The 16,689-nt window shown below is 33.7% G+C and overlaps 1 protein-coding gene across 2 annotated transcripts in view; it reads right to left on the reverse strand.

The window, feature by feature from the left end:
* Positions 1-564: 564 nt before the first annotated feature.
* The window catches only part of LOC143240973 (uncharacterized), an 82,976-nt gene continuing 66,851 nt past the window's right edge, over positions 565-16,689 (reverse strand). Inside the window, exon 3 of one of the 2 annotated variants that reach the window (XR_013022115.1) lies at positions 565-1,026. Coding sequence is in view for 1 of the 2 variants with exons in the window: in XM_076484320.1 (XP_076340435.1) it covers positions 10,610-10,620 (11 nt within the window). In the remaining variant the exon portion in view is untranslated. Of the gene's footprint in view, positions 1,027-10,044; positions 10,621-16,689 lie in introns of those variants that run through there. The other variant, XM_076484320.1, reaches the window with a different exon arrangement.

Here is a 16,689-nt window from a genome sequence, read left to right on the forward strand (position 1 = left end):
ATGTCTTATCTGTGCTCTACCCACCACGGGTATCGAAACACGGATTCTAACGTTCTAAGTCCGGAGAAATTACGCTTGGCCAGTGGGAAGAGGGCGAAACAATTGCTAAATACGTGTTTTTGAGTTGCTTTTTCCTCACCACAATGCTAATAATTTGTTCTAAACTGTTCAGCAGACAAACTTTATACTATACTTAAAATAAATATGAATTCCAATCTATCTTTCAGTTCATCTCTTATCACTGGGTTATATCAGTTTCAGGAAATTCCATCCCTCATCTGTAACCCTAATGAAGAGCAAATCGGAAAAGAAAAACAGGACTATGGTTCTTGTAGTGTTGGGCTGCATGTAGTATGGTTTTATTTGTCATTTTTATCACACGAAACGGTAGAATTCCTAAAAACAGATATAAATCGGTGACAGGCAGTGAGTCGAATGGTGGATTAGGCTAAACATTTATTTTTAGAAATGTATTATTTCAGACAACGAACAAAATAATATTCAACCTTTTATTTCAAGTACATATATATACACATATATGTTACAAATACAATCGACAAGGTTCACACTCTTGATTTCATATCTGATATATTTAGTAATGTCAAGACACTGAAGATCTTTACTTATATTTAAAATGTGTTTTTTTATTCGTCAAACAATATAGCAGAACCGGCTTATTCGGATATTCTTAAAGTAAGAAGGATGTCCTTAATTACTAAGCACTAAAAAAAAACAGAGACAACAATTATCAAACATCAGAAATATAACTTATCTAGGGTTATTAATAATATTATTAATACACACACTCAATCTAAAGTAAAATTAAGATAAATAAAACAATTAACTTGAATCTAACGGTCACCCGACAACAATGAACGTACATTTTTATTTATATAATTTCGTGCTTACATTTCCAGAAGACTTGGTCATCTGTCCTTTGGTGGACTCAGCAGATAGCCCAATGTGACTTTGTTATAAGAAAACAAACAAACAAACACAAACTAGTCTTCTGTAGTTTAGACAGGCCTAAAAATAAAATAACATGGCACATTTGAACCGTGGTCATAAAATGAAAATTAAAAAAAAAATATGTTTTTGTTTCGCGGAGGGGGGAGGGGGAAAACATAGCTTTAAAATTCAAAAACTGACATTAAACTACAAAACAACATTCTAGTCTCGTAATTCATGACATCTTACTTTGTATTTTTTAACAACATTGTTGAGAAGGCAGTGTCGGAAACTTCCAAGAAGTGGCTGACATGAAATAAAGTTCGAAAACTGGAGTATAGTTTACACACGTCACTGTGCGTTTCGGTTTATTATACCAAACATTTAATAATAACAAAAACACTTGTAGTCTTACTAATACACTTCCCATTATTGTATTTCAGAATTATTCTTACTACAGTAACATCACATATAATTTTTCTTAAAACGAGAGGATAAAGTGTTTTTTTCGTATACTTAACTAATGACACCGTGGAAGTATTAGGAATGTTCATTAATATACTTAGTTTTCTACTTAGAATTACATTCTAAATGTAATTTAGAATTCTTTTAAATGTTATAAAACACTATTTGAAACATGAAAACAAACCATAGAATTGTATATATTGTGCATTCACAATATTTAATGTCGATTTCTGGTATTATTTATGAGAAGGATAGGAAAAGCAAGAAATGTGTTGACAAGAACGACAGAACTTAGACGTTACCACTAAAGGACTGTTTATTTTAGAGACCTGTTTGAAATCTTTCATTGTTTCCAGTTTTATCCTGACATAAACATATATTTGTAAGTAAAACATGATTAGAGAACAATAATTGTACTAAAAAAGAGTGAAAATATGGTGTTGGAGCTGATAATACATGTTCTTTGTCGGAAACGAACCATTAAAACCCATCAAAACAACATGTATTCTTAATATTACATCTAGTATTTCTTTTCCTTGGGTACAGAAGAAAAGCCCAAGTGATGTGCCTATTGCAGTTTGAGTATGCGTAAAGAATCAAGATGTAATTATTCTTCTGCAGATGGCGCAAAAGTCTTGGGAAAAATTTGTGTGTCAAAGAATTGTAGGAAACCTAACGCTCAACCTAAATTGTTGTTCAACATAAAAATATAATAAAAATATTGATTCATAAAAGAACATGAACGCTTCAAATTAGATTGTTCAGTCTGAATGTACAACTCATTCTAAAATATATTTATTTAACAACATTTCTTTTTACTTGATAATCTGATTAAGTAGGTGACGTTACTGAGTTAAATATTATCTTAATACGTCGAAGTGATTGACTAAATCATGCTTTGTTGTTAGCGATCTCTAAACTTAATGAGAGATACCTTAAGAGTATGCTATGCTATCAAAATAAAAAGTACTTTGGTAAACTGTGTTTTAATATTTTAACTGAGACGTTTCAGGTTCGCACTACATTGAATTGCGTGTGCCTCCTAAAAGTATCCTGTCTACATAGATAGACGAGACGTGATGAGAACTTTGGTGTCTCATATTTTCATAGAAAGTTTGGAAAGTGCACAGCAATGATATTATAAAACAATATATTATTCAGACAGTTTGTTTGTTTGGTTCAGGGTTGTCTTATTGGTCGGATTCTGGATTAGCAGGTTGGCTAGACAATTTTGGTTTTGTGCCGTAGATACAAGAATAAATTTAACAAGTGTTTAGTTTTATTTGTGAGCTAAGCCTATCGATCAGTGAGGTTGTAGAACTGATAGCAGAAGTAAAACACTTTCATTTTTATTCAGCGATATTAGTTTCTTCTGCAAACTTGTTATTATAATTTTGTAAACTAAGGGACTGTTTTCAACCTTAAAGTTTTTGGGAGGAGGAAGAGCTACAAGAGAAACTTTCCCCACCAGTTCAGTATATGTGAAAGTGTAAGTCTAGGTAGGTACTTTCCACTCACAGATAAAACTAAAATCACTAATTTATCAAATTTTCTCTCTTATCTACATCAAAAACTCAAAACTGGCGAACTAACACGTACGATACGAGTAATTCAGTAATTGATCGAAAACGCTTTAGCACACTAACTGAAGCTCTGTTTATTTATGTATATTATAGAAAATTAATACTAATAAAGTTAAGTAAACAAAATCACAAGGAAGGACTGCGTTAAAAGCAGCAAATTCAAATCTCTGATTAATTATATTAGTTTGTCATAACCTGAAAACAAGCGGAAAATATTAAATAATAGTGAACAAGTATTTGTGTGTGTGTTTTCTTTTAGCAAAGTTACATCTAGCTATCTATTGAGCCCACCGAGGGGAATCGAACCCAATCAGGTTAGCGTTGTAAATCCGTAGACTTACCGCTGTACTGGCGTGGGACAATAGTAAACAAAAAAATGCTGCACTTATTGAAAATATCCCATGGTACAAGCTATAATGTAGGATATAAAATATACTACTTCTGCCAAAATCCTTAAGAAATTTCGAGACGCTACATGTTCATCACGGCTCTTCAAATTTACACCCTCAAGAAATCCCAAGGTGTGACAAGATCGCACCCACCGCTAGTACAGCGGTATGTCTTCGGACTTACAACGCAAAATCAGGGGTTCGATTCCCTTCGGTGGGCTCAGCAGATAGCCCGACGTGGCTTTGCTATAAGAAAATACAAATAATGCAAGATCGCAACGTGATTCTTTTTAGCAAATCTCTGCTTTAAAATATTAAAACGTAATCCATAACAGTGTGCTATTTTCATTGAGAAATAAATTTACAGTTATTGGATATTGATGTCAATATACAGAAAGCTAGAATTCAGAGCATGTAATACCTCTGTTTTTTTTAAGACTCTCAAAAAAGTTCTCAGAACAAGAAGGCTCAACGTTCGGTAAACACCCTGTTTAATGCTGTTGTCACAAATTCTTCATTTGCAGTACGCCGTGGGAAGGTTTGTTTGCACTTGCATTTTGGGTGAAATCAGTACGGTATGAAACAAATTCTATACTCTTTTCTAATGATGTTGTAATTAAGAAAGTTGTTTCCATTGAATTGTCTTTGTTTTATGGTAAACGCTAGGTGAGATTAAGCTAAAAATACATATTTAGACACATTTGTACATTTGTAAAATTTTTGTATCAAGAATGTATAATTTTATTTAATAAACATCTGTTAATCGATGTTTGATCTCCACTGAACTTTTTGAAAGGAATGACAGATATTAGATCTCGGACCAAAATCTGAAATACGTTTGTTCAGCGAAACGATTTACCAGTTCAGTATGACGAAGCGTTACCTGTTCAGCATAACGATTTACTGGTTGTCAGGTTGGCAAAACATCATATGTTTTGTTTGTTTGTTTTTGGAATTTCGCACAAAGCTACTCGAGGGCTATCTGTGCTAGCCGTCCCTAATTTAGCAGTGTAAGACTAGAGGGAAGGCAGCTAGTCATCACCACCCACCGCCAACTCTTGGGCTACTCTTTTACCAACGAATAGTGGGATTGACCGTCACATTATACACCCCCACGGCTGGGAGGGCGAGCATGTTTAGCGCGACGGGGGCGCGAACCCGCGACTCTCGGATTACGAGTCGCACGCCTTACGCGCTTGGCCATGCCAGGCCAACATCATATGAAGGATAGTTATCGAGTTGAACAGAAAATTATATAATGTCTCGGAAACAAACGTAAAATATAACAAAGTTTGTCCAGCACACAAAATATCCTACTTATTTTATTATATGTATCTGTAAATTTTTGCATTTATCTGCTACAATATCTGGTATAGATAAGTAAATAAAGTTATTAGTAAAATTATAACATCTTAGTGTTCTTATGTATTTTTGGCCCGGCATGGCCTAGCGCGTAAGGCGTGCGACTCGTAATCCGAGGTTCGCGCCCGCGTCGCGCTAAACATGCTCGCCCTCCCAGCCGTGGGGGTGTATAATGTGACGGTCAATCCCACTATTCGTTGGTAAAGGAGTAGCCCAAGAGTTGGCGGTGGGTGGTGATGACTAGCTGCCTTCCCTCTAGTCTTACACTGCTAAATTAGGGACGGCTAGCACAGATAGCCCTCGAGTAGCTTTGTGCGAAATTTCCAAACAAACAAACTTATGTATTTTTAACAAGAATATAAACGTCATGTGTTGTTCAACCTCTATTACTAAAATTATGTCATAATAAGACTGACAACAGTTTCAATCATATTATTATTTACTGGGTGATTATAAGTTTTCAGTTAGAAGAAATTGAAACGGCGTTTCTATTACTCTTTTTTTGTTGAAGAGAAAATTTCTCGTCGGCTGTGGTGTGTTTAACAGACAGCGTAGTACAAATGTTGATACACATACATCGTATTATAAACCTGTTTTGAACCAATAGAGAAAAATGTCATTAACATTGTAATTAGTCACACTTACACAACAATTAATAACTCGAACTTTGTTTACACCATAAAATATAATAGTTTTGTTTTAATTACTGTTATTATAATTGAATAAGGAAACTTAAAATGTTGAACTTTTGTTCTTTTATTATTTTGACTTCATTTTATTCGACTGAAACATGCATTCTAAAATAAACATTTCACTAAGATGGTATCTTAAGATTTTTTTTCAAATAATATTACAAGTAACATTTACAATCAGAAATTTAAAATATTAAATACGTTCACTTGGGGTAAGAGAGGGGTGTACAGTTAACAGGTAAAACGTCGAAATAACTGACAATTAAACAGCGAACTCGCATGTTTCGTTGTGTAGAAAGAAACGTAGTTTTATTAAAAACCTGTTTAATGTGAAATAAACAAAATGAAACGTGTAGTTTTAATGAGTGATGTTGAGAAACAGACAGAAAAAATCAATATGTATGAACGTTCACGATTTCGTCAGTACGATGTTATTACACACTATCCATATAGTAAGTACGTTTTCGTCAGTACGATGTTATTACTCACTATCTATACAGTAAGTGCGTTTTAATCAGTACGATGTTATTACACACTATCCATATAGTAAGTGCAAACCTGTGCAATGGGTTGTTTGTCTTGTACCCATCACAAGGGCGAACACCGAATTTTAACGTTATAAGACCTCAAGCTTTAAGTTGAAACAATGGCAAAGGGGTATCACCAAATTAGATAAACAATACAAACTAAAACCTCAAACATCTCAATTGATGTCTTCATTTTGTTTTTACAGTGAAGCGATTAATAAAATTCTAGAATAATTCACATACGCATTTCTCTGTTTTATTCTAACATAAAGACAATGGTATGGCGATTTCTTTGAAATTTCTTGAATGAAGTTTTCATTATTTGCTACATAAACCCTGAAACCTACAGACACAAAAGTTTTAATTCAAATAAACTAAAACAGAGATTGAGTAAGTTGTATTAAAACAGTTTTTGTAGCCCCCACCAACGTCGTCATGTTTGGTAATGCTGTATCTGACGACCATGCTTCTCAACAGCAGCTCTGTAGAGGTTTCCATCACAAAAGGCTCCGTCGTAGAGATATCAAGTCCTTCCTACCTGCTTTAGATCTAGTGTAGGAGAACGACGGTTCCCCAGCGTCCACTTTAAAAGTCCGATCGCGCAAAAACCCATAGGTGCAGCATAAATACCCATTTTCTTCTCCTTCTTACTGAGGTTATAGAAAGGTTACGTTCTGGAAGCAATTTATGCACAAGTGACTTGTGTCGCTTTTCTCGACAGCGATACGTCTTGATTATGTTCCACACTGATGTTTGAGACACATGTATGACTTTTGCTAGTGATCTCTGTGTTCTTGGGTTCTCATCTGTCACATTTTGACTACTACGGCTTGAATACGACTTGTTGTAAATCTCTTTCTGGATGATCCCTTCATCTCAAATTGATTCGTATTCCTTTGTTTCCCGCTACCATTACGTATAAGGGATATCTCTGTCTTGGACATTCTACATCTTTTTTCTAGCTGAATGTATCTTTATGTTCTAAGTCTATGAATATACTGTGCCGAAAGGGGTTGTTACATGCCTTTCCCAAAAGATCAATTTTTAGTAACATCACACTTCCTACGTATCAACGATTAATGTCAACAATGCATTCAATGGAGACTTTATACAGATAGAGGTTTTCACGTAACTTTGTTTCTTTGTTTTTGAATTTCGCACAAAGCTACACGAGGGCTATATGTGCTCGCCGTCCCTAATTTAGCAGTGTAAGACTAGAGAGAAGGCAGCTAATCATCACCATCCACTCCCAACTCTTGGGCTACTTTTTTACCAACGAATAGTGGGATTGACCGTCACATTATAATGCCCCCACGGCTGAAAGGACAAGCATGTTTCGTGCGACGAGGATTTGAACTCGCAAACCTCGGATTACGAGTCGAGTGCCTTAATCACCTGGCCATGCCACACTATTCACGTGACTTGATAATTAGCAAATCCAAAGTTGTTTTCATATAATGTACTGAACTCCTATAAACACTTGTTATTAGTACTCTTAACTTCATCTAGTTGTTATCGGCTATAAATTAAATAACTTGAAGAGGTGAAACGCTTGCAGTTAGTCCTTCAGCTTCTTTGGGGAAATGTGTTAATGCAAGTACAGTAAATAAAGTGATCCAATGTATATATTTATAAGCAGTTGTAGAGCTTCTGCTGAAAGTTGTGTAATATAAGATAATCAATAAAATGTCCCCATGAAAACATTTTAAAGCATCTTTCCAGTTTATTAAAGTTCTTGGTTACCAGTATTTACAATAGTGAGCATTCATTGTGAGAAATGTTCTTATTTTCCCTTTCGTTTGAAATTAGAGCTATTCAGTGTTTCGTAGTTTTGCGCAAAATGCAAAACAAACCAAACCAAACCTTAAGCATATTGTAGGGCTCATCTTTTTATCTACAGCCTCACCAGCACTATCATAAAATTGCGTCTCTGAAGAAAGCTTTTTGTGTCATCAAAGATTTGTATTTACTATTCCACGATTCATCAAATCATGAACGCATTTTGTATGAGGTTCAGGAATCATTGGAAGAACCCGAACTAAAAATTCCAACATCTTGCAAAGCGCATAGACTCATTAATTACACACCTGTTCATATCCACTTAACTTGTTACTGCTCAGTTGTGATGGCCTGTGAGATTCAGCATCATTAGCAGGAGGTATATTGTTGGAAATGGAAAAACATGTTTTTTTTACCCTGACACTTTTCGATGAGGCTTTATATGTAATATCTAATCTCAGAAAATTCAATTCCTCAGCTTGTGGCACCGCCAATAGCACATTTGAGAGATACAAGAACTCAAGGTGCCCACTTAAATAAATAAAAATCTACTACTATAGCTGTTGTAGATCTCACACTAAGATTTTTAGTGTGCGGCTGGATTTTGAAAAATTAGACATGAAGTCATAGTTTCAAAGACATTAACAAAATTGTTGACGCTATGATTGACCAAATAAGATCTCGATTTAATGATCAAGCACTCTCCTTAATCAGCCCCAGATAGACAGTAATAAGTATTTAGATTTACAATATCAAAATCACGAACACATTAGATATTCAGGGTGGCTTTACTATAACAAAAAAAAATCTCACACCTTCAGCAACGTATGGTTTCCTTCCATACGTTAATGTGAAACTTTACACATGATTATGTTAAGATAAGCTGTAGCTTCTTTGATGAATGGGATATTGCTGCCGCGTTGGCTGACTATCTCATCCAAGTATGTCGTACGGAAGCAAAAAGTTCAAGGTTAAAATGTGCTTTACTCATTGAAATCAAACTAAATACCTGATGGTGGTGCCAGTTTTGACTGCTGTAGTTCAGTATTTCTTTAGCTGCATGAACTGTATTTTAAATATACTGAGAAACTGGATGGGACAAGACACATATTTAAAGCTGCATGAAGATGAGAGTCTAAAGACATAAAGTACATTCAAACTTATTGTTATATAGATAGAAAACAAATATTACTGTTGTTTGTTTATTTGTTTTGGAATTTAGCGCAAAGCTACTCGAGGGCTATCTGCGCTAGCCGTCCCTAATTTAGTAATGTAAGACTAGAGGGAAGGCAGCTAGTCATCACCACCCACCGCCAACTCTTGAGCTACTCCTTTACTAACGAATAGTGGGATTGACTGTCACATTATAACGCCCCCACGGCTGGTAGGGCGAGCATGTTTGGCGCGACTCGGGCGCGAACCCGCGACCCTCAGATTACGATGCGCACGCCTTAACTCGCTAGGCCATAATAGAAGTGAAGAAAGGCAATTACAGATTCATGTAAATATAGAAAATACAGAACTTGGAACCAGAAGTACTTTGTTGGTAGCCACTATGTATAAAATCCATTGTGAATTAGAGTGAAACTATCAGTAGATCAATTCCTGAATGGTTTAAAGTTATTTCAGTAGTTCTAGTTCTTCATGCTTTTGTTTATCTTTGTATGTGAGGTATATTTAGCCAATGGAGTAAAATATAATCCCCAGTCATTACATGTTTAATATACTGCTTTAATATACAGTGCATGCCAAATTATTATGCAAGTTTTGCTTTTATCTGAATACCTCAAAAAGTATGTATCTGATGTAGATGAAATTTATATAGATTAATTACCATCATACACAAGTTTTACAGTTGTCATTAATATTCACCAATAAATAAGAAAGTCTTATAAGAGGTTTTCTAAAGTGATATGACTTGCACAGTTCCAAATTATTAAGCAAATTCCTGACATATGAGTCTAAAGCCCAAAAATAGCAGCCGTTAGAGGAAATATAAATAAATTTTTAATACAATTAATTTTAATATATAAACAAAACAAAGAATCAGAAAATAATTTATTGATATAACCACCATTTTTGGACATTACTTTGAGCCCATCCTCAATGGAGTTGATCAGTTTTAAAATGTAGATGATAGTACAACATTCCAGAAATCATTCTTGCTCTTATACCAAGTTTCTAAGTTGTCCTTATGAAATGTAATACAAGATTCAGAAGTGATTTTACACCATCAAGTACTCTAAATCTGCAAGTCCATTACCAATGATCCCTGCCCAAAACTTTACTCCTCCTCCATTTTGCTGATATGTCATTCTGGATAGGGCAGTAGTACCTTTTGCAACCATCCTCTGGTCCATGCACCCAGGTAATTAAGAGTTGCAAGAGATTCATCTGTAAACAAAACTTCTTAAATTGCATTTTAGATACTGGCGAATCCACGCACTGGAAGTCACTGGATTTTGACTGGTCCTTAACCACCATGCTGGTTGAATTGCAGGCTTAAAACATTTTGCAATGTCCTGGAGGAACTACATCTTCATTTTGTAAGTCTACAGCAGATTTACAAAGCTAAAATCAGGGATTCAGTTCCCCTCAGTGGACTCAGCAGATAGTCATATGTGGCTTTGCTATAAGAAATGCACGTACACACACACACACACTACTTGATGAAAAAGGTTTCTTCACATTTGCTTAATGCAGGAAAGTTAGCATCTTGAAATCACCCATACCAAATCGATTTGGTACTTCGTAATAGTTATGTGGCCTCAATAAACTTCTTTTGCAATTTTTTTTTTTTTCATTAGCAAGACTGTTTACAATTTTTCTTCTCTTGTGTTAAACCCTTTCTCTTGCTCATAGTTTCAATCAAATTCTGCAACAAACAAAACTTTCTTAATAATTTAGCACTGTACAATTCATGACATTTTAGGAAACCTTTATAACTTTCTTATTTGTTAATGGATTTGAATGACAATTGCACAGCTTGTGTATGATAATATAATAGTTAATCTATATAAATTGTATCTAAATGAAACATTCATTTTGAAATATTCATAAAAAAAATTTGCTTAATAATTTGGCACACACTGTAAAGGTGTGAAAAAGATTAAAGCTCATAATTTGATATGTAAGTTATCAATATAACGTAAATTTTGAGAATAGTATTTTATTAATTTTTTAAGATTTATGAAGGGTGTGACATCTGTTTTGTAATTTATTTCTCTATAGTTTAACTACAGTCTTTCTTACAGAACATAAAGGTGAAGCTTCTATGTAACCATGGAAGTATTAAAGATAAAGGTTGAACCACTTTCTGATGAGAAGCTGGATGATTTATTGGATATCAAACTCATGAAAAACAAAGGTGGAATTTTCACAATAACTCGTAGTAAGTATATATATTTAAAATATTAATGTTTTGTCTTCTTACAAACATAATAGTATGAATTTTACTTGTTTTTAATTTAGTACTATTGTACATAATTATACTTTTATGGCTAAATTTAACAACTTCAAACTCCCAGTTATTTCTAATTTCTTCAAGCCATGCTGAATCCCTAACAGTTAAGATCCCTTGCATTGCTTGGGACATACAATCTGCACATTTTCTTGTAACATGAGACTGTTTAAACAGTTGGCCCATCTACATAAGAAATGTTTTTTTCTATAATTGGTACTCTGTTGGTATTCTAATAGAATATGATGCTCACTGTAGAAACTATAGAAGACCTGTACTTCTAAATACATTGTGTCCATTTTGTTTTTGATTTGTTGAAGTATAAGTTATATTGAATCTTTTTATAGATAAACCAACCATTATGTGTACTTCTCCTTCTAGAAGCAGTTGATTCCTTGGAAGAAATTTCTTTGCATACAAGTTTGAAATTTGATAAAACAAAAGGGGAGCAAGAAGAAAAGTGTGATGTAACATCAGATAAAAGTGAGGTAATTAAATAAAATATGTAGATGTAACTGTATTTTTTTTGGCACCTAAATAGTGATGACATGTTTCTAGTTATAGGGGAAGAAATTCACTACAAGTTTGCTGCGTTACTGTGAATAAACTCATTACAGTTCTTCTAACAGCAGTAATATTGTTGGTCTAGAAGAATGTAAAGATGTTTTATAAAGAGAAACAGTCGGTACTCAGTGAAAATCCTGCAGTAGGTAATAATACCTGCTTGATTGTGCTGCATCAGTTCTTAACAATTATATCAAGTTTATTTTTTAATATTCTCTATCTGGTGAATACATACAATTTCTAGACACTTTACGACTGTATTAGATGGCAGAATGCAGAGATGCCAATCATTACGATTTTTGTGTATACATTATGACTATACACTCATACAGACAAATATTACGACTTGTTGCAACTCCCAAATTATTATATATTATATAGGCCTATACAATAAAGTGATAAATTGTTCCCACAGGACTTGAAATGGGTGAAAAGAAAATTTCTAGTGAGATACAAATAAATTTTAATAATAAATAATAGACATAGTCCAAATGGCTACTTGTGATAATCATGTTTGTGCTTGAAATAATAAAAAATATTTGTATCTCCAACATCTACCAATAGTTTGAGTACATTGCTTCTCCACACTGGGTACGTGGGGGAATCCATAGTTACGTCATCAGTGCTTGTTAGCTAATATGTGCTCGCGTAGATGGGTATTTCTTGCTTTCTAAGCGGCATAGAAACACCAATGTGATCATTCACAAGATGGAAAAAAAGAGGCCTCGTTCACCAGATTGTCTTGTTTCTGGCAAATCTAAAAGGACTAAAACTGTGAAAGGGCTCTGTCTACAATCATTACGCTCAGTCATTTGAAATAGTTGGTATCTCTGAAAATAGTTAGTATCATTCACAAAAATTCCTCATAATTCTGCTGTTTCTGTATTTTATATTTCATTAAACACAGACTATGAAGCTAACATTTTTAGCTAGTTAAGAAGCCTTTCACATATTTGTAAAAACCAGGATGATCTAATGGAGAGAGATCTTGGGAAGATTTTAAAATCGAGTGTTTATCATAAAAGATTGGTTGACAAGATTTTCATACACCATGACAAACAAGTGTTGGGGAGATTGTGTTTCATTTGTAGTGCCTGTAACTAGTGCTAGGGTGTATAATATTGGTAAGAACACTGTGATTGCAGGAATATTGTATGTAATTGGGGAGGAACTTCTGAAAGATACATGGGGAAAGAAAAATGTAGTTTACAGTTTCTGTTGTGGGTTTGTACATGCCCTGAGTAACAACTTATAATGACATAAATAGTAGTTAAATGTGTTTCAAAGGGCAGTAAAATAAATTTAATTATAGATAGATAGATATACTGTTACTGACGTAAACAGATGTAGTTTCATGCTACAATTTGAAGTCATTCTAGAAAGAAAAAAGGATAATTTAAATTTGTATGTGTAATTATAAGGTTGGGCAAATTAACTGCTCCTGCTTTGGGTTAGGATAGAGAAAAGTCATAAAATATAGTTTTACTGACAGTAAAAGAAACATTTGAAATGTATTTAGGAAAATTATTTTTAATCTTAATATTAAAATTACTTTGCACACAAACTGTTCAAAACAAATACTCTATATATTTATGGACAAATCTTGATTATAGTTTATTAAAAATATTTAACTAAAAATATTTTTTTTAAAGTTATACACACTATATTAAAAGTTAGAAGTATTAAATCTATAAAGGCTTTAAATGAGCACAAAGAGGTAGTGGTTGGTCAAGTTGACTGAACCCATGCTGAGAGAGTTAACTAACTGCCTGTAGTCCCATTTGAGTCTAAACACATGCACTTATTGGTTGAATTTAAAGAAAGAAAAAACAAAATGGCATGGAATTAGTAATATTGTGTAACCACAATGCTTCATTCTTGAAAGGACATGAAGTGCTGAATCTGCCATTAAAATCTTAGCAACAGGTTAAGAATATGTAAATGATTTGATTTTCAAGAGTCCAGAACTTTTAAATTTGAGCTTTGTTTATCACAACCCTGTACACAAATAAATGGGAGCAAATAACTAGATACCACAGTAAAATTTTTAGTTGCTGTGGTGAGTGGGTACCAAGAATTTGTCAAGGCTTGCATCAAAATGAAAATAATATTTCACAGTTTTTTGGACAGAAATACAAGGAATCCGTTCTCATCAGATCTGAAATGCTTTCAATTAATGGGAAATGAGAATGCCCCAAGAAAACTCACTTTTGTGGCTGGGACAGTGAAATAGAATGCCCAATGGAGTTGGAAGGAGAAAAAAGGCTGGAAATGTCAACTGGTATTCTTCTTCAGAGATTGGATCTTGTATAGCAGCATGATAATTATGTATATCACTGAAAGTGTACTTTCAGCAACATAATATTTTTGTTTTATGCTAAACTTGAAGGTTATATGGCATTGCTTTGTCTGCCTCTTTATAGAAGTAGCCAAAAAATATTTTGTGAACACACAGTTTTAGGACTATTTATGTACATAACCAAATTTAAAACATTAGGTTTATTAATTATATAATAATTTCTTAAATGAACTGTATGAACTATGTAATGATAACAGTGGTTGCTATTTCTGTTAACCCTTTCAAATATTGATTGATTCTAGAATATGTCTGTTCATGTGAAAACAGAGAAACCAGCTGATCTGCTACAAGATGATGTTATTTCTAAGTTCAGTTACAGTGATGATGAGGACCAGGGTGATTCATGTTATAATGTTATGAATGTGAAAACAGAAACTGAATATCAAAAAGATATTGAATCAGGGTTAGAAAGAACATCTGGTAAGTACAAATATCATCTCAAACCCAAGTTTGTTGACACTGGCTCAACAATTAACATATTAACTTGGTCAGTATGACTGACCTGTAACCCTAAAGTAAACATAAGAATGTAACTTAGTGTAACTTTTAATATGTTTTTGTATCTTCATGAAATTCAGTAAACATTAATAGTCTTTCGTGTACAAACAACCAGATTTCTTAATTATGTATTTAAACTGAAAATTTATCCATCAATATCTAGAGACAGAAGTTTAACTAATCCTTGTACAAAGCGATTTTTTTGGAATTAGAAATAATTTCTTCATCTTAAAATTGTTAGATGTTATTTGAATAACCTCTAAAATATTTCAAATAAATATAAAATGTATTTTATCAGTCAATTATAGTTTATCTGTTGTTTTACCCTAGCTCTACATTCAATAAGTCAACTCAACCAAACTTTTAACAACCATAGAAGAATAAGACATGAATTGAAATTACAATTTTTCTTTCTAGAATGACTAGAGATTGTGATATAAAACTATAATTTATTTATCTCATATGCTGTCAGCAGTTTTAAATTTATATGTATTCATACCTAATTTTATTGTTTTAATGCCTTTTCACCCATGTGTAATTAATAATCCTGCAATAGTTATTAATTAGTTGAAGTAAGTGCCCCCCCCCAAAAAATGAGCCAAGCCCCCCCCCCAGTCCTCCAATATTGTTACCTAGATATATTCATAAAATATGGAAAACACAATCATCATTGTTGCTTAACAATTAACAGTCACCTGACCTGCTGCTGGCCTCTGCAGAGGATGTAGTATAATCTGTCATCTCTGGTCTCTCAGAAATGAGAACTGAAGCAGCATGAAAAGACTTGGAAGAGTCTGCTGAGGATATATGTAAGAAAGTGGGAATACGCACTAAGACGGTGCATCAAGGTGGACAGCGATCTGCCCCCAGACACCTGTACGAATTCATAATCACATCTAGTACTCGCCAAAGAGATGAACCAACACCATATGCCAGAAGACACACCTTCTATGCCATCATAGACAGGATGCTCATTGAGCTGAATAGAAGTTTCTCCTCTGATGCGTGCAGTGTTCTGATGGGTGCAACTGTATTGTACCCCAAACACTCCACATTTTTGGACAAGCAAGCCCTTTTAGGAATTTGTATAATCCAAAATGATGTTTTGTTTTAGTGCAAAACCACAATATACGAAACAAGCTGTCATAAGTCTGATGTCACAGAAACAAGTTTCAACACATTGGTGTGTTCTCTTCAGTCTTACTTTTCTATTGGTAGGAACAAAAAACTGGTCATAAAATGCCTACGTGACCCCTGATATTAGAATTCCCTTACAGACATAGAATATTGTTAAGTTTTAAGTGACCTCGGGAGGTGTTGAAATTAATCAGATTTTTGATTAAGCACTTTCGATGATTCTTCTTTTTATGATAGTTGTCTGTTTTGTATAAAATCCTTGTTGATTTCTGTGAGAAATTATCTATTGTAAACTCCAAACAGATGTTGTATAGGGCTTAGCTTAAGCAGCTCTGAAACATTACACAGTATCTTGTTCCACTGGAGTATGCTCTTAGGATAACTGTATTTCATTTTTTATTGTTTGTGGGACAACTCACGTAGTGAATCTGGTATTAGCAGATACAATCACAGTTATCACAATAGATAACTTCAGAAATGTCCCCCAAGTAGCATAGTGATAAGTCTACACATTATAATGCTAGAAATCAGGTTTTGATACCCATTTTAAATTTAGTTCAGATAGCTCATTGTGTAGCCTTTTTACTAAAATACAAACTTAATAAATTTCAAAAACCTGATCATTATTATTTCACAAAGTGAATGCTTGCTAATGCCATCTATCAGTACATACCATCCCCAGTAAAACATGAATTTAGTACTTAGATAAATATTTTATCAAAGGTATCATGACAGTTAATTTCAGAAGTCTGAAACTCATCAGTCCCAGTAGATTCCCTTTGAAACAATTGAGCGGTAAAATTGTCATAAACATAGTGTTGAATTAAAATAAAATGTGGATTTAACACAATATCTTAGATGAGATCATATATGCAATATGAGTGTCTGATGGGCTGTATACAATCGTCTTTTGTCAGTCCACGTGT

This window comes from Tachypleus tridentatus, chromosome 13, assembly GCF_004210375.1.
Source record: "Tachypleus tridentatus isolate NWPU-2018 chromosome 13, ASM421037v1, whole genome shotgun sequence".
Taxonomy (NCBI): Eukaryota; Metazoa; Arthropoda; class Merostomata; order Xiphosura; family Limulidae; genus Tachypleus; species Tachypleus tridentatus.